This window comes from Delphinapterus leucas, chromosome 15 (assembly GCF_059928025.1).
Source record: "Delphinapterus leucas isolate spDelLeu-1000000601 "Yukka" chromosome 15, BTC_Dleu_Yukka2, whole genome shotgun sequence".
NCBI lineage: Eukaryota > Metazoa > Chordata > Mammalia > Artiodactyla > Monodontidae > Delphinapterus > Delphinapterus leucas.
In genome coordinates, this window is record NC_143143.1 from 21,695,447 (window position 1) to 21,713,328 (window position 17,882).

Here is a 17,882-nt window from a genome sequence, read left to right on the forward strand (position 1 = left end):
TATAAGATGAGGCATCGACCATTTACCCAGTCTCACTTAAAGGCAGGTATTTCCCCCTCAACTCCCGTGAACAAAATATTGTTGTTGTTTTCATTTGGAAAGTCAGAGAAGATGCTTACCAATGATTTTCCAGAAACTTATTATCCTGACCATGGAAGATATGACTAGTTTGTGTGGCCATTATAAAAACACCCAATGCTTATTTTCCTAAGGAGGAAAAGAATACCAGAAAAGAAAAGGGTAAGTGCAGCATATAGACAACAGCTCAACTGTTCTTTACTCCATTCATTCAATAAATACTTATTGAACACCTACTAGGTATCAGGCTTTGTGCTAGATGCTGAGGATACAACAGTGAACAAGATAACAAAGGTTTCTCGACTTCAGCACTCTCGACATTTTGGACAAGCTAATGCTTTGTCGTGAGGCTCTCCTGTGCATTAGCAGCACGCCTGGCCTCTACCTATCAGATGCCAGTAGCAACCCTGCCCCCCTGCAAGTTGTAACAACCAAAGACATCTCTAGACATTGCCTAATGTCTCCTGGGGAGCACGGTTGTCCCCAGTTGACAATCACTGAGCTAGGCATCGTCCTTGTCCTCCCAGAGGGGGAGAGTGATGTAAATATAGTAATAACAAATTGTGGAAAGTACTGTGAAGGAAGTAAACAGGATGATATGATAGTAATCAGGAAAGGAATCTGCTTTGCATAGGCCAGGTGATCAGTGAAGGTGTCTTTTGAGCTTAGACCTTTTTTTTAAATAAAGTATCTTATTTTATTTTATTTATTTTATTTTTATTAATTATTTTTGGGGGCTGCGTTGGGTCTTTGTTGCTGTGCGCAGGGTTCCTCTAGTTGTGGCAAGCGAAGACCCAACGCAGCCAAAAATAAATAAATAAATAAACACCCCACCACCACCACCACCACCACCACCACCAAATCCAGGGAATTCCCTGGCGGCCCAGTGGTTAGGACTCCACGCTCTGACTGCTGAGGGTCATGTTCAATCCCTGGTTGGGGAACTAACATCCCACAAGCCGCACCATGCAGCCAAAACCCCCCACAAATCCTAGGTCACACCCCCTCTTCTCTCTCCTGCTCAAAGCTGTTCAAAGGCTTCCCTTTATTTCTAGGATAAAGACTAAGACCCGTAAGATGGCATTCGAGGTTCGCAAGCTCTGGCTGCTGCCCACCCACCTCTCCAGCTTTCCCACCCCACCATTGCTTGCTGCTTCAGTGTTCGACAACCCCGTTCCCCTTCAGTTCCTAGAATGCTGTATGGTTCCTTTAATCGCAGGGCCTTTTAATATGCTGGCTTTGCTCTGGAACATTCTCCTCCCCTCCCCCCAACCACTCATCCTTGACATTTCAGCTCAAATGTTACTTCCGCTAGGAAGTCTTCCCTACCATCCCACTCTATTCCAGGTTCCTTTGTGTTATGTAAACTGTCATAGAACTGTGCTCCTTTCTTTAAAAGTAATTATCTTAATTTAGAATAATACATTTACTAGTGTGATTTTTAAGAATTGGCATCTTTCTCCCATTAGACTGTAAGTTATGCGAGAGGGACTGGAAGACAGTAAATATTCTGAGGAGGGGAGGTAAACCTCAGTTCTTGAAGAACTGACTTCACTTTCTGCTCTTAGGTTCCATGAGATACTTGTTCCTTCTAATTCCCTTCCTTTTTGCTTAAGCGACCTCATTTATTTATTTATTATAAATGTATTTATTTATTTATTTTTGGCTGCATTGGGTCTTTGTTGCTGCATGGGCTTTCTCTAGTTGCGGCGAGCGGGGTCTACTCTTCGTTGTGGTGTGTGGGTTTCTCATTGCAGCGGCTTCTGTTGTTGCACAGCACAGGCTCTTAGGCACACGGGCTTCAGTAGTTGTGGCACATGGGCTCAGTAGTTGTGGTTCGTGGGCTCTAGAGCGCAGGCTCAGTAGTTGTGGCGCATGGGCTTAGTTTCTCCACGGCATGTGGGATCTTCCACGACCAGGGCTCAAATCTGTGTCCCCTGCATTGGCAGGCGGATTCTTAACCACTGCGCCACCAGGGAAGCCCAAGTGACCTCATTTATATTTCTTGTTACTTGCAACAAAAAAAATATTGTCTAAAACACCGCAAGTGAGAAACTCCAGATGGAGTTGCAGCTTCAACGTTGGAGTGTGTGTTCTTATGAAACCATTAAATTAAATAGCCTAATGATGGTTCGGCAACTTGCTTTTCTCTTTGGGGTCTTTAATCTTTTATTCAGAGGAGTTTTCTCTTGAGAAGCACCAAGATAATGTGAAAATGTCTCAAAAAAAGAAAAAGCGGTTTCACTTCAGTATGCTTTGCTGGGAGACTCTTGTGGCAGAGACTGCTGGAATAGAAATACCTCATCAATACTGGACACCCCGCAGTCTTAGTTCCCTCTTTTCAGTGAATGATTAAACCTAATGAATTCAGAGGCTTGCACGACTGGATTCTGGGATGACTTGTGTTGGCCAATGGAGGGGTGTTTGGGTTGCATAAAACTAGCAAAACAATGTGGTGTGCTAGAAGGAGCACGGAACCATTGGTTTCTTCATCTACAGAATGGCATGGGGATAATAGTAACTGCCCTGCCTACTTCAACTCCATCGTCAGGAGGATCAAATGAAATTGAGAACGTACAAGAGCTTTGTAAAATACAAAGGGCTATAGGAGTGCAGAATACCATTTCAAAATCTGCTGCATCTTCAAGAACTTCTGCACGTGACACAAGCACTCGTTCATTCCGCGCACATTTATAGACTGCATGCTAGGTGCCAGAGAGAGCTGGTAGGCAGAGCTGGACAGCCCTTACCCTCAGGCCTTTGCTCATATGAAACCTTATCAGAGAGGTCTTCTTTGATTACCCCATCTCAGACAGTACCTCCCTGCCCCTGTTTCGTTTTCTCTGTAGCACGTTTCTTCATCTGATGTTCTATATATGTACTTATTATCTGTCTCTGGCCCACTCTCCCTCATCCATCAATCCACTAGAAGTAAGACCCATGAGGGCAGGGACTTAGTTATGTTCACTGTTAGAACAGTTTTATGTAAACATTGCCTAGAACATAGTAGTTGCTAAAAAAACATTTGTTGAATAAATGTACTCAGGGCAGGTCCAGAGCTTAGAGAAAGGTGGGCCACATTACCTTGGGAGACTGGTCACAGGAGGGGAAGAGAATATGCAAGCCGGTCCTTAGGAGATGGCATCTTGTCAAAGGGAGAGAGGTAGCCCTGATTAGTGGATAAAAGAAAATCTTCAGCTAACTTCCTGACTTGCTAACAGCTAGATCTAGGATTCTCCTAAATATCCAGGATAAAGCCACCCCCAGGGTTTGTATTTTTAACTGCCTAATAACCTCCAGTCTTTCCCCCATCCAATCCATTTTACAGCCTGCTGCCAGAATGATTTTTCTGATATGCAGAATTGTTCATGTTACTACTTGTTTAGAACCCAGCCATGGCTTCTCAGTACCGTGGACAAGCAAGTCAAACCTTCTTCACAAGGCTTTTCATTCCATTTGGATCTATTCTTTGCTTACCTCTCTACCTCATCCTGCATCCTTCTACACACCCTGGTAACCCCTACCTACACACACCTTGCTAATTCATGCTCTTCTTTGTTCAAGTTGGACCTACTTCTAGAATTGCCCTTTGCCCTTTTTGTTTGACAAGAAAACCCGGGAAGTCTTTCCTGAACCCCATTTGCTGCCCCCCAACCCCCAAGGAGGAAATCATTCCCTCCTATTGCTGCCTCCTGGCCGTCTCTTACCAAGTTGTCACAGACCTTCTCGGGAGCAGCCCCATTACTTCCTTGTCTGCTGTTGCACCCCCAGCACGTAGCACAATGTCTGGCAGGTAGGGAGCAGGTGCTTCAGACCCAGGCTCCCTAAATCTTTCTCACTTAGTCCAGAGCTTAGAGTCTGGGCCTCCCCCCGCCCACTCTTTTATCACCCTGTCAACGCTTGTGACTCTCAACTTCACCTGCATTTCTCCATTTATTTCTCCATCTTTGGGAGAAGGGCCCCTGGTCATCCCAGGACTGTTTTCGCTGGTTCCCACTTCTAGTTCCTCCAAGCTCCTCCAAGCAACTCAACAGGGAAGCTTGCCCTGTCGGGAAGTGTTTGCTGGTCTCCAAGGTAACAGACTGCACCATTGCAGCTTGAGGCAGGGACAGGGAAGAACCTTCCTCACCCCTGGGAAGAAATTACCACTTTGTCGTTCATAACAACCTCCCCCTGGGCACTCTGCTTTTCTCTGCCCCCGCAAAGGCTGGGGAGCAGGATTTGCACCTCTTTTCTATTTTTAGAACCTTCGGGTCAGCAGAAAACTGTGGTTTAGACCAGTGGAGCCCTGGCGCGTGCTGCCTTCCTGTGGAAGGAACTGAAGAAAGCAGAGAACCTGCGACACACGTGAAAGGTGGTAACCTTCTCTTCCTCCGCAGAGCCCCCCAGACACACTCCTTGGGAGAGGTCTGGCAGTCCCTCACCCCTGCCAGGTCCATCTCCACCCAAACCAGGCTAACACAGCAGCAGACTCAGTGACCTCTTAGCATAACAAGAGATCATCTACTGCTGTGGTTCCCAAACCCAGGCGCCCATCAGAATGATCTGGGTTGTTTGCTAAGGAAACATACGTACATTCCCATCTGGGAGATTGATACAGAACTGTAGCAAAGTGTAGGAACATGAATATTTAACAATGGCCCCAGGTGATTATGATGTAACCAGCCCTTAGTCCACAGCTGGGGACCTTTCCAACTCCTTCTACGGAAATCAGGAGAGATGAAGTGATGTGCTCAACGTCAGCTAGCTTGTAGTAGCTAAGGGAACTGCACTTAGTTTTTCTTATCCAGGTCATTTCTCAAATCACAACCTTCACTTCTGAATCCTTAATTTATAATTTAGAACATGTGCTACTTGTGGTAGTCACTGTCTGGTAGAGAAGCCCTTCAGATGTTGACCCCAGTGCCTCCTATAGGCCAGATCAGAAACAACAAAACCCTTCAAAATAGAGACAGCTTACCTACCACCAGTCGCTCTGGGCAGAAGAGTCACGGGGTGTAAATCATGGCATTTGGTCAGCACCAACAAGGCAGGAGAGGAGGGAGCTCAGAAAGAGGTAAGGAAGTCAGAAGAGGGAAGAGTCACAAGAGCAACCAACCAAAGGCTACTCTGTGAGCAAGAGGTAAGTGTCCTCGTGCCCACCTTACTGGAAATCCTGGGTAGAAGGGCTGGCTAACTTTGAGACACCATTTTTGTAGACACAGGGGCTCAAGATACATGGCTTATCACCTTCACAACGTCCTTTGCTCCTGGATACATGGGTTTTCAACATTTTACAAGAAGTAAAACCCAACATTGAAAAGTTCTTTTTTCTACTTGAGTTTACATGACACATGTTCTGGACGTATTTGTGCCAGATGGATAAAGCAGAGTACGATTTTCAGGCTGTATGACCAGCCAAGGAGAAAGCTCGTGCTGGTACCATCTTTCTCAGTTCTCCTCAGGCTGTATATAGCTCACGATTGGCCCCACGTAAGGAATCAGAGCACAGTAGGAATTTCTTTTCCTCTTACCTTAGGTTCTTGGGACCTGATGGGTCACCTTACCTCTGGTCTTTATTTAGGAGCTCTAAACTGTTCCCATTACTCAAAATATATTTGCTATGATCTGAATGTTTGTGTCCCCACCCCGCAATTCATGTGTTAAAAACCTAACCCCTAATGTGATGGTATTAGGAGTTGGGGTCTTCAGGAGGTGATTAGGTCATAAGGGCAGAGCCCTCATGAATGGGATTAGCACCTTTATACAAGAGAGCTGACAGAGCTCCCTAGCCCCCTTCCACCATGTGAGGATATGAGAAGTCTGCAACCCAGAAGAGGGCCCTTGCCTGACCGTGCTGGCACCCTGATCTCAAACTTCCAGCCTCCAGAACTGTGAGAAATAAATGTTTACAACGTGATGTTGCAGTGAATATTGTTCTGTATCTTAGGTTCACAGCATGCTCATTTCATGGCAAAGCCTGACTTGAACTGGCATGAGGCTAGTTACAGTCTTTATTTGTTCCCTTTAATGTGAATATTTAGATGTTTTGTGATTATGGAATACTGCTTCATTCTCTGATGGGAATGTTACATAATATATAGTGTAGGCACCTCATTGATTTTTTTGTCTGAAAAAATTGAATTCCAAAGATCTTTTAGCTTTTGATAAATACCGTAGTGATGTGTTATATTTAGTCCCTATTATCTTCATGTGTTAAAATGAGCAGATAATGGTGGCTGATGGTTTTGTTTTCAGCATCTAAAATTCCTCTTTTCGGGAATTCCTTGGTGGTCCAGTGGTTAGGACTCTGCACTCTCATTGCCAAGGGCCCAGGCTCGACCCCTGGTTGTGGAACTAAGATCCCATAAGCTGCTCGCGCCATGGCCAAAAAAAAAAAAATCCTCTTTCCCTTTTTTTTTAAATTGAGGTATAATTGACATATAACATTACATTAGTTTCAGGTGTACAACATAATATGTATATATTGGGAAATGATCACCACAATAACTCTAGTTAACATCTAGTTAAATTTGTTTTTTATAAGCCACTTAAGTCTGTGGTGTTATAGTAGTCCAAACAGGCTAAGACAATATTATTGTGTGATATATTTCTTTAGGTATTAATTTGTATTTTGCTCTATTTCTTTCCTCCATTTCAAGCAGTTGCAGGTGCTTTTTAAGAAGCAGCTTGGGGATTCCCTGGTGGCGCAGTGGTTGAGAGTCCGCCTGCCGATGCAGGGGAGATGGGTTCGTACCCTGGTCCGGGAAGATCCCACATGCCGCGGAGCGGCTGGGCCTGTGAGCCATGGCCGCTGAGCCTGTGCGTCCGGAGCCTGTGCGCCGTAACGGGAGAGGCCACAACAGTGAGAGGCCCGCGTACAGAAAAAAAAAAAGAAGTGGCTTGAAGTCAACAGTTTTTTTCTGTCTTTTGTAAAAGCCTAAGCTACCTGAAAGATTATAAAGTGACGTGCCAAAGCACGGGATGTGAGGGATGTGTTTAATGTCAAGAGGAAAGTGGGAAGGTATATAGAGATTCTTTCAGTTAAAAGAGACAGAAACCCAGTTCAAACTGGCTTAAGGGAAAAAGGGAATTTATGTGATCCGATAAAAGAAAAATCCAGGGATAGTTCTGGCTTCAGGAATGGCTTGATCCAAAGGCTAAAATGTTAACAGAAATCTGTCTCCACTTCTCAGCTTCTTTTCTTCTGTGATGGCTTTATTCTTAGGTAGGCTCTTTAGGAGTGGTTGGTAAACTTGGGACATCAGCTCTAAGCTTTCCCCTCCATAGCTTTTAGCACCCTAAAGGAAAGAGAACAACTCTTTTCCAGGAGTTCCAGCAAAGTCCCAGGCTTGGCTTAGTCACAGGACATGCTCATTCTTGAACCAATCACTGTGACTCTAATTGGCCAGACCTGGTTTCTGCACCTAGTCCTGGAGCCAGAGGGTGAAATCAGCCCCATGAAAAGAGCTGTTTTTGTTGTTTTATTTGTTTTGTTTTGTTTAACCAAAGAAGGGGACACTAGGCAAACAAGACTGAGGAAAGCCAAAGGGGAGAGAACAGTCCCCAGATAAACAGAGGTCAAGAAATCAGATCTGAAAAATCAGAGGGAGGAGGGACCTGCCCCGTGTTTGGTAGCAACAGTGGTGAGATGGCAAGACCTGAAAGGAAATGGGTCCTTGGTACATACAGGAAGAAAGTCCAGAGGCATAGGGGCTCACAGCTCACCAAAGGTTACCATGCCCCAAGCGTGGGATTGGGTACTGTAGAACTACTGCACCATTCGGCCTGGAACAGTTGATGTTTCAGCAGCAATGGGTATAGGCAAATGACAAACGACCAGAGGGGACTTTCTAAAGTTTCAGCCATGGATCTGTGCACAACCCTAGGGTATCCCCAATGGCCAATAGATTTCCTACCAACAAGGAAGAAGGGATCTAGTTGATTTTTTAAAGTGCTACAGGGAGGATAGGAGATAGCTTCTTTGGGAAAATTTCCCTGGGTGCTCAATTCTCAAAAGGGTTCTGATAAAACCAATGGATAACATGGTATAATTCACCAGTCAAGGAAGGAAGTGCTATAAAATACCACTGAGCAATGATTGCAGAAATCTTGACAATGAGCAGGGAATGATGGCAGATTAAACACAACTTAATAACATAATTTTTTTCTTTCAACAAAATATGTAATATTCACAAGTAGAGACTACTTTTTATGGTTGTTTGCATTCACATCCAGAAGAAGCAAACCATAGATTTAGCTGCTCATGTCTGAGCCAAGGAATCATGCAACTGGGACAAGCTATTTTTATTTCGTTTAGACTAGCCAAACTGGCAATGTGGGACAGCAGAAGCAGTCCTAGATTTGAAGTCAGGGAACCTAGGTTTGAAACCCAGATTCCCTAATAGAACTTTGGGTAAATTGCTCACCCTTCTGACCCTTAGTGTTTTCTAATCTATACAATACTATCTCCTACTTCATAGGAGGAGTATTAATTAAGATGACATATCGAAAAACACAACGTGAATTTAATGTTAGTTTCTTTCTCTAGACTCTTATGAATGCCACTATTTGTTAACCACAGTTTTTCAAAAAATATGAATTGCCTTAATAGAGTTCTTGATATGCTTCAGTTTTATTATGATATTTGGGAGGTTTCTGTCATCTAAGGGCTAAGTTCAGAGCAGCATTATTTGTAAGAGCAAAGACTTGGAAACAAATGTACAACAACAGGGGAAGAGAAATACATCTATATCTCTACAGTGTGTAATAGAGGCATCTATCCATACTATACAGCCATTGAAAATGAGGAAGATCTGTATTTACTGACACTGAAAGATATTCATCATAAGTTAAAAAAGCAAGTAGTGGCAGTTATGTGTAATATGATCTTGCTTTTGTTAAAACAACTGGACAGGACACACCCATCTCACACACACACACACACATATAAACACACCATACACACACATACACACTGTAAAGAAAGCAAAATGTCTGGAAGAATACCTAATAAACTGTCAACAGTGGTACTCTCTGGAAGGTGGATTGTGTGGGAGGGAACTTTTAATTTCCTATATTCATTAGAAAACAGTTACAGACAGGTGTTACTGTAAAAAAAAAATTCTTTTGTCCCAGTTTAGGGTCATGTTAACTTCCTTCTCCATAGTAGCACTTAGGACAAGAGAAAAAGTTACTGAGACTTCCCTGGTGGCACTGTGGCTAAGAATCTGCCTGCCAATTCAGGGGACACAGGTTTGATCCCTGGGCTGGGAAGATCCCATGTGCCACGGAGCAACTAAGCCCGTGCGCCACAACTACGGAGCCTGCGCTCTAGAGCTTGCGCGCTGCAACTACTGAAGCCCGCACGCCTAGAGCCCGTGCTCCGCAACAAGAGAAGCCACCGCAATGAGAAGCCGGCGCACCTCAACGAAGAGTAGCCCCCACTCGCCACAACTAGAGAAGGCCCCCAACACAGCCCCCCCCCCAAAAAAGTTACTAATGACCCAGAAAGCAGAAATGAGGTAAAGTATTTGAGTGGTGTGTGTGACTGCAACACACAAGTCCATTTTGCTCTCACTGATTAATTAGCAAAATATGTAGAAGATGAGGTAGTAAAAAACTTTCTTAGATATGTGGATTATTTTTTTTCCCCTAGAGTGGATAGTGGAAGGGGTTTTTTTTGGGTGGTTCTTCAACTGCATTTGTATTTTGCCATAGAAAACAAAGCAATGTAAAAGAAAGGTTTTTTTTTTTATTAAAGAAAATACTTGAATTGTCTTATACAACTAAATTAAGTATTTAAACAACATGAAAAGAGTACCAGAGTCAGGACACGGTATTTATTTTACTGACTTGCCCCAAGAGATAATAAATAGAGATTGATTTAATGGTGACCAAACACATTGAAAGTATCTAAAATGCGCCATAAGATGGCCAGTTGGGGATAACCACATCTAAAATGAGATCAAATCCTTGAGTCCGTTCCTTTTAGCAGAAATAATTAAAACCATCTTGGCAGAACCAAGTCTCTGCAAAACATACCAAATGTATGGATGGCTTCAAGAGAACGGAGAACCCACAAGCTTGAAGAAGCCTCCAGAGAGTTCTCTTCAGGATCGACAGGGTACTTGCATCATCCTGGTGCTCTGTATAAGTATCAATATTAGAGCACTGTGAGTTTAGTAGTAAAGGGTCTTGAGTCCAGAGAAATCCTAAGGAGGTCAGCAAGACTGGCATATTATACAAATACTTACCAGTAAAATAACCACACTTACTTATAAAGGCTGATGATCTATGCAAGCTTCTGCTTTCAGGAAAAATTTCACTGAAACAATCCTGGAAGACAGGTGACTGGGCCTTTCACATCTCCAGGAAATATAGTTTCATAATTTTCCTTTATAACCTAGCCCCAAATTTAATCATGATAATTCATGTGTAAAGCACTGTGTCAGGTCTCTGGACTATGAGAAAGCCACATTCCTTGAGTTCAAGAGTTTATGATCTAGTTATAGAGAAGTGTTTAATAACATCAGCAGCTAACATTCGGAGGCTTACTTTGTACCAAGAACTTTCCACACTTTATCTCATTTAAACCAACAATAACCCTATAAGGTAGGTACTATCAGGCCCGGTCTACAGATGAGAAAACCAAGGTGCACAGAGGTTAAGTGATTTATTAAGTGCTTTATTGTGGAACTGAGACTTGAATCCAGGGAGTCGATTCCCCTCTAGTAAGTTCTGTTACAGAGGAACAAGCAAAAGAGAAACAAAGCACAAAAAATTAGATTATTTCAAATAGAGGAGGGATTAAAGAAACTGCAAGGGGGAGGTCATACAGGCACAGCTAAGACAGAGAGCAAGGCGTAGTAAAAGAATGGAGAATAGGCTGGTTTATCAGTAAAAAGCGAAAAGGGAGAATGATGGGAAGTAAGGCTGAGGAGACAGCCTGAAGCCAGCTCGTTAAGGGTTTTCAGTATTATGCTAAAGAAGTTTGGATTTCATTCTGTAGACTGCTGGCGTGACAGGAACTCGAATAACGAAGTGAAAAGTTTCTTTTGTGTTAAGATTACTTTGGCAGAAATGATCTGGATGAATTGAAGTAGATGGAGATTAGTTGAAGAAAGATTCGTTTAAGTGACTATAGAATTTGAACAACTGTCCTAGGCCAAAAACTGTCCAAGGCCTATTTGTCAAAGACATTCTTTTCTACATTGAGTGTCCTGAGATCTAGTTATGTGACTCTGGGAAAGTCCATAAGCCTTTGAGTCCTTGATTTCTTCATCTGGAAAATGGAAACACTGAACATGCTTTTAGATTTCATCCAGCTCTGAAATTTTACAAGTCTCATGAAAAATTTCTTCTTGAAATTTAATCTTGGGTGGTCTTAGTCTTTGGAACTGGGGCTTCTTTGTAGAAACCTTAAATGTGCTTCAAAATATCATCCCAGCATTTTTTTTTTCCTGCTGGGAAAAGAACCAAAATTCTAAAAAAATAATACAGCATTATGCTTTCTATCTTTAATACAATTTATAAATAACTACTTTTATTTTGTTGCTGGGTAACTGTGACCCAGAAGAGTTGACTTTGCATAAAAGGAACCCACAGTCCACTAGTCTTGGTGTTTTTCCTATAATCTTCTCATACAGTGGTTAGAAGGGAGTTGATGGAAGAGTAACTCGAAATAATTTTTTCACCCATGTTATTGTTTTTAAAGACAGTCTGTTGCCTTTTCCTACAGTATTACCAAAGAGAAGAAAAGTGTTTCCTTCCCCTCTTAGAAGTTCAGTATTTAGTCAACCATTACAATTTCCAGTGGACCTATTCATTAATGTTTATAGAAAAGAACTCTTCAAATACCTCTAATCTGTGTTATAAATCAGGGTAAGATTTGAATGGTGGAAAGGTAGGGTGACCAACTCATCCCTGTTTGCCTGGAACTTTCTCAGTTACAGCACTGAAAGTCTCATGTCCCAGAAGAGTCCTGTCTCAGGCAAACCAGGATGGTTGGTCACCGTAAGAAGATGACGTTAAGGTCCAGAAGCCAAGAACACCCCAATCCTACCTTGTCTTAAACTCCCAACTCTGCATGAGGCTCCTGCAGAGGCCATATAAAGGAGAAACAGCAGCAACGGGTAAATATAGTGTTTCATTTGATTACTAGTTTTTATTAGGCTAGGTCACTCCTGATACTCCTAGAGAGAGTTACAGTAAAGCTGTGATGGAGCACACGGATAAGTCTAGAGACCAAAGGGTTCTCTATTGCTCCTTCAACCCAAATTTTAAAATCTTACAAGCTAAAAGGACTTTGGCCTGAAATAAAGTAAAAACAGAAGAATGAAGCAAAGATGAAAGGGCTTAGGTCGATGTGCAAGGAAAAAAGGAAAGAAAAATGAGAGCCTTGGCTCAGTACCTCTCTCCTGGTCCATGGAAACATGATGTAGAAGAGAGTGCCACATGTGTGTGGTCTCTTATTGCTGAGTGCCTCTTCTTATTGGTAAACATAGCCTAATCCATGTTCTGGAACATTAATAGCATCTCCTCCCGAAGGGGGAGCTAGGAGTGAGAGTGGAAGAAGAGAGGGGAGACATTCCCCTGGCAAAATGCTAACAACAAAACTAAGCCAAGAGGCATGGAAGTGTCACTGTGTGAATATGTGAAACCTCTATAAGAAATTCATTTCTGAAATAAATTTTTAAATTCAAAGCTTATTTCAAAGTAATAGAAGCCTTTTTAGTTTCTTTAGTAGACAATTTATTTTGATAAACTTGCTCAATAACAAAAATACAAGTGAAGAAAATTATGTTCATTTTATACAGTTTGTATTAACAATTTGTTTTGAAACTATTAATCGAAAAATGTTATAACCAATTAGAAAACAATTCTTAATAAAGTTGGGGTAATATACAGGCCTTGATGACAAACTTTAAAATCTCTTGAGGTGATATAACTAATAAGTCCTATGTAGGGAATCCAACCTACACAGGTCACTTTTTTCCTTCATATATTTTTATCCTTCCAAAATTAGTTCTGAAAGACAGCTTACTGTTTTGAATTGTGAATGTAAATTCAATATTTTAAAGAAGATCAAAGTGGGTTGCTAAAACAGTTACTACAATCAGAGTAACTGTGGCTAGTAGTCTTTTAATAAAGACAAAATAAATGCAACATGTTCCTCCCATGAAGCCCACGATGCAAAATAATAGCTAAGAGTAGTATATTCAAAGTTAGTTTCCAATACTTTTTCAGGGTCATTCCTCTAAATCAATAGGTTGTATGTCACCAGGACTGTTCATTGTTTTACTTAAGAGATTAAACAGTGAATTCACAGAACATCAAGTGGGGATATCAAAGATTTAGGCAAAAGGGTAAAAACCAATGAAGTGTTTTGGTCATCTAGAACATTAAAAAGAAAAAAAAAAAAAAGAGCCGTCCTTCAAAAACAAAACAAATGAAACGGAAAATAGGCTTATAAGAAGTAGAAGAGTCAGAAAAATTACATACACACATTAACAACATAGAACATGGATTACCTTTGGAAAGAATCATACTGAAATGTTTGCTTTTAATGAATTGAAGATTTTTCATGTTTACAGATGTTTAGGCATGTTCAATAGGAGCTTCCAAAACTTTCAAACTAATTAAGTCTTGTGCAAATAAAACCTATAAATATTTTTCAGCAGATTTTACAGTGATATTCTTAGGTATGAGAAGAATGCACACACTCTAAAAACAATGTAACAGACAAAAATTTGACAAATGATTGCACCATTAAACAGTGTTTTATATACAGTTTACAAGATATGATTTCCTGCTATAAATTAATACTGTACTATATAGTACTTATTATAGTGACCTTTTTAAATGCAACTGCTGAAGTTGTCTATCTGTTCACTTACAGGATTTATAGAATTTTATATGAATGAGTCCATTTCAATGTTTGGTCTGGAAGAGTACAAAGATTTGACTTCACATACTACTTGATGGGATGGTTTTAAGCCTGGGTTAGAGTGCTGACTGGTTAGAGGGAGTTTTCCCCTATCAGCCCTTAGTGCACTGGACCTCCAAGACAATGATGAAATTAAAGACAATTTAATGGTTTGTGTAATAGATACAAATAAAACCTTAAATTCTGCAATCTTATATGCAATACCACTGTAAGTGAAAGACGTAAACAGTGGGGAAATTCTTAGCAGCTGAGAAACTTTCTCTCCCCATGCTCATGATCCAGTTAAAAATATTTTGAGAAACTATTTACAATAAAATTCAACTTTTGGAAGAGAAAAGCTCTTGGTCATATCATAAGTTAATTTGAACCATACTTTGCTAACCCTTTATTTCAGTGGTATAATGGTGACAACCAAAGCTTTCCTTCAAAGTGATCCATTTGACTGAGGTCCAATCAAATCGCAATGGGAACTGCCATCCCAAATGTCCACAGCACATGTCCAGTGGTATTCTTAGAACTGACTAGACATCGTAATACTTGGGGAAAATTAGTCTCCCTCAGGCATTTCCTAGAGGTTTCTTTGGACTGTGGGAAGGAAATGGTTGACATGCCCCCAGCACACTCAAGGAACTCACCCCAGTGGTGGTCTACCTCTTACCTGACTCCTGAGTGAGCTGAAACACTGGGGTTTTCTTCCACAATAAAATACTGCTGAATTAACAGTAAGATATATGAATGTCAAACAAGCCAGTGTGAAATACATCAGGCTCCTCCATTTCATACCTTGAATATCTGAGGAGGCAGCCCCATCTCTGAAGCAATCATTTAAAAAAACAACAAAACAGTGCATTCATTTCAGTTTGTGTGAAACAAGGTACCCTAACTCTTCTGATAGGGACATTTCGGTTGCCGTTGCCATGAAAGACTCCATTGCCATGAAAAACCCTCCTGCCCCACATTTCAAACAGGAGATTATCTATTGTGTTCACCTGGAAAAACAACTAAGCATTGACATAAAGACATGGAGATGTGGAGAAGAGAAATACTATATTTTAAAACTATTTGTGGGCTCAAGGGTTAGCTGCAATGCTTCTTTCTGGAAGAAATGTAAAGCTGTGGGTCTAGTACAGCCCTTCAAAGTAAATGCAAAAATGTTAGCTTTTAGCAAACAAAGGCATATAGCATTTAAAGAAAATACTGTATTGCTCAGGTTTTTGGTAAAGGAGATTATTAATAATGCTTAGATGAAAAGAAACATAAATTTAATTTTTATGGCAGAGTGAAGTTAGTGTTATAAATGGCCAAAATATTGTAAATTGATATTACTAGTGAATTTTGTATTTATGTAAAGTTGTGTGCTTAAACATATAAAATGCTTTATTAATGTAACAGAACGAGCCAGTAGAAAAAGAGAACCTCTGTACAACAGACAACAGTTGCCAATAATTTAAATAGTGTCAGATTCCCCAAATTATAAGGTTTGACATGATCTTACCTTCTACTATCATAAACAAATAAATTAACCCTACAAAGAATTTTAGCTTAACTTAAAATTGCACCTAGAAGGGTATGGGATTATTTGTACCTATTACAAAAACCTGTTAAAATCAAGGGCTGCTACAAAGAATGAGGTAAACTGAAGACTCTCTCCACTATGCAGCCTTCAGATAAATGGCTTTTTTTCTATTGAGTTCTAGGTTTGCACACCACAGTGTTTTGCTAGCAAAGCATTCAGAGTTCTCTTCCAGGAACTGTTTGCATGTGTGTGTATATAAATTTACACACACACATACGCACACACACATATATACACACTGTATACTGCATCAGCAAAATATATATATTATATATATATTTATATAAATATAAGGAAAATTTCCCCCACCCAACCCCCCGCCCCCCAACGACATGTTTCTTAGTGTTTGATTTTTTTTTTTTTTTTTTTTTTGTACACAGAGAATAGGGAATTTCAGAATTTTTACATACATTTTAGCAAACGAGTTTTGATCTATTGGCTTCTTGGTGCAGTAATGCCATGGCAATCCATTCTAGTGCCAAAGGCTCATACCATTACAAGGAAGCTGTGAACTCTAATTTCTTAGGAGGTGAGGCCAGCCCCACATGAACTTCTCTTGCATCCCTCTGGTCCGCCATGATTCATAAATACTTAGACTTATTTTTTCCTCCCTCAAATGAATCATTAGACGTTAAAAATGGAACCACAGAGTCACAAAGGGCCACATGCTTTTCAGTATAAAGCATTCTCCTTCACTAGGTTGCTATCACAGTGCAGACCTGACTGCCTGAATATGCTCAGGAGATTTAGTCAATATTGTCTGTATTTGGTTATGGAAAAGGCTCTCCTTATTTTTCGTTTTTAAATCCAAAGTGCATAGTGAGAACAAATCAAAGCATTTTTTTTTCTTTTCAGCATCAGTTTCATCTAAGCATCTTCCTATGTGAGGACTACTCAGATGCCTTGCCTTTGTCCTCCCCACCCTCCAAAAATAAAAAAATAAAATTAAATTAAAAATAATAAGAGTCAAGCAATTCAGACATTCATCAGCCTGGTAAACAAACTTTGCCGGCAAATAGAAGTCCTACTATTGTAAAGAAAATTGATAAGACAAAAAGTACGTATGATGACCCAACTACTGTGTTGTTGGGTAATTTATATGGTTGACCTCCGACTTCATTGATGTAAAATCCTATTGGAAATATTAGGGCAGCCATACAGAAAAGGATCACTGTAAAACAAACCAGAACACAACATTAGTAACATGGTTTGGTGATTAAGAAAACAATGAAAATTTGGCACAAAGGAAGTTTATAAGAAGGGTTGTGGATTGATGACATGGTCAAATCTGTTACAATATGGATCACTTATCAAAAGATTTGTGTATACTACAGATCCCCAAAGCCTAACAATTAAATACAGTAAAAGCTAGCTTAGCCTTTTACATAGTTTTGAATATCAGCATTAAGGAAGGCCTCCAAACCTACTAAGTACTCGTATATACGATTCTTGACCATTTAAAGTAGTGACTAAGGGCTCTGGCTAGTGTCAGACAGGGGCTAAGTTCCGGCTCTACTACTTACTAATGGTGTAATCTTAGGCTTCTGAAATTCTGAAAATGGGTAAGGATATAGTACAGGATAAACAAAACAATGTCAAGTCCTTCGCACAGTGAGTGACAGGTTGATAGTAAGTGCTGAATAAATGCTGTATATTATTATTGTCCTAGCATTATTTTGCCAATTCTCTGCTCTCTCAGTTGGTATTAGCTATGAGGAATTGAGAAAAGGTGCATACAAATATAAATACTATTTATCTTACTCTGATTTAAAATCAGCTAGTGGAAAGAACCACAGGCTTCTGTGATGAGGAGCAAATTGTCAGACTGGTTATCTCTCATCACGGACAACGTTCCAAAAAGAAAAGTCTCCCAGGTTTCTGACTACAGAGTTTAAAGTGGGGGAGAGTGGGGAAATCTTTTGAATTTTGTATGCAAACAGAATGAAATATATTATTTGCTAAAATGCTTCTAGAAAGATATCAGAAAACCCAGTGTCTGGGCAGAAGTAATTCCACAGTTGGCTGTTTTAGGAAACCACGTGCTCCCCTGTGCTAACAAAGAAACACTCTTCTTAGGGAACACAAATTACCTATAGATAGGCTGGCGTTTCCAAGAAAATATTTTATGCTTTTTATTACTATTATTATTATTATTTTATGCTTTTTGAAAGCATGTTGGTCAAATGTTCATAGTCTTTCAAATTTCTTTGAAGGCAGAAACATTTCTTCAGTGTAATGTCATTCTATAGTCATTCCCAATATTAACTGAATGAGAAAACTTTTCTCAGTTAAACCCATCCC

General features: G+C 40.5%; 2 protein-coding genes across 2 annotated transcripts in view; both read right to left on the reverse strand.

Moving 5' to 3' along the window:
* The window catches only part of VWA3A (von Willebrand factor A domain containing 3A), a 50,332-nt gene extending 47,347 nt beyond the window's left edge, over positions 1 to 2,985 (reverse strand). The window contains 1 exon segment of the mRNA XM_089896065.1: positions 120 to 2,985. Within this exon segment, the coding sequence (XP_089752191.1) occupies positions 120 to 181 (62 nt within the window). The 5' untranslated portion in view covers positions 182 to 2,985.
* Positions 2,986 to 4,598: 1,613 nt separating this feature from the next.
* The window catches only part of MOSMO (modulator of smoothened), a 67,581-nt gene continuing 54,297 nt past the window's right edge, over positions 4,599 to 17,882 (reverse strand). The window contains exon 3 of the mRNA XM_022588582.2: positions 4,599 to 16,752. Coding sequence (XP_022444290.1) covers positions 16,568 to 16,752 — 185 coding nt within the window. The 3' untranslated portion in view covers positions 4,599 to 16,567. The remainder of the gene's footprint in view (positions 16,753 to 17,882) is intronic.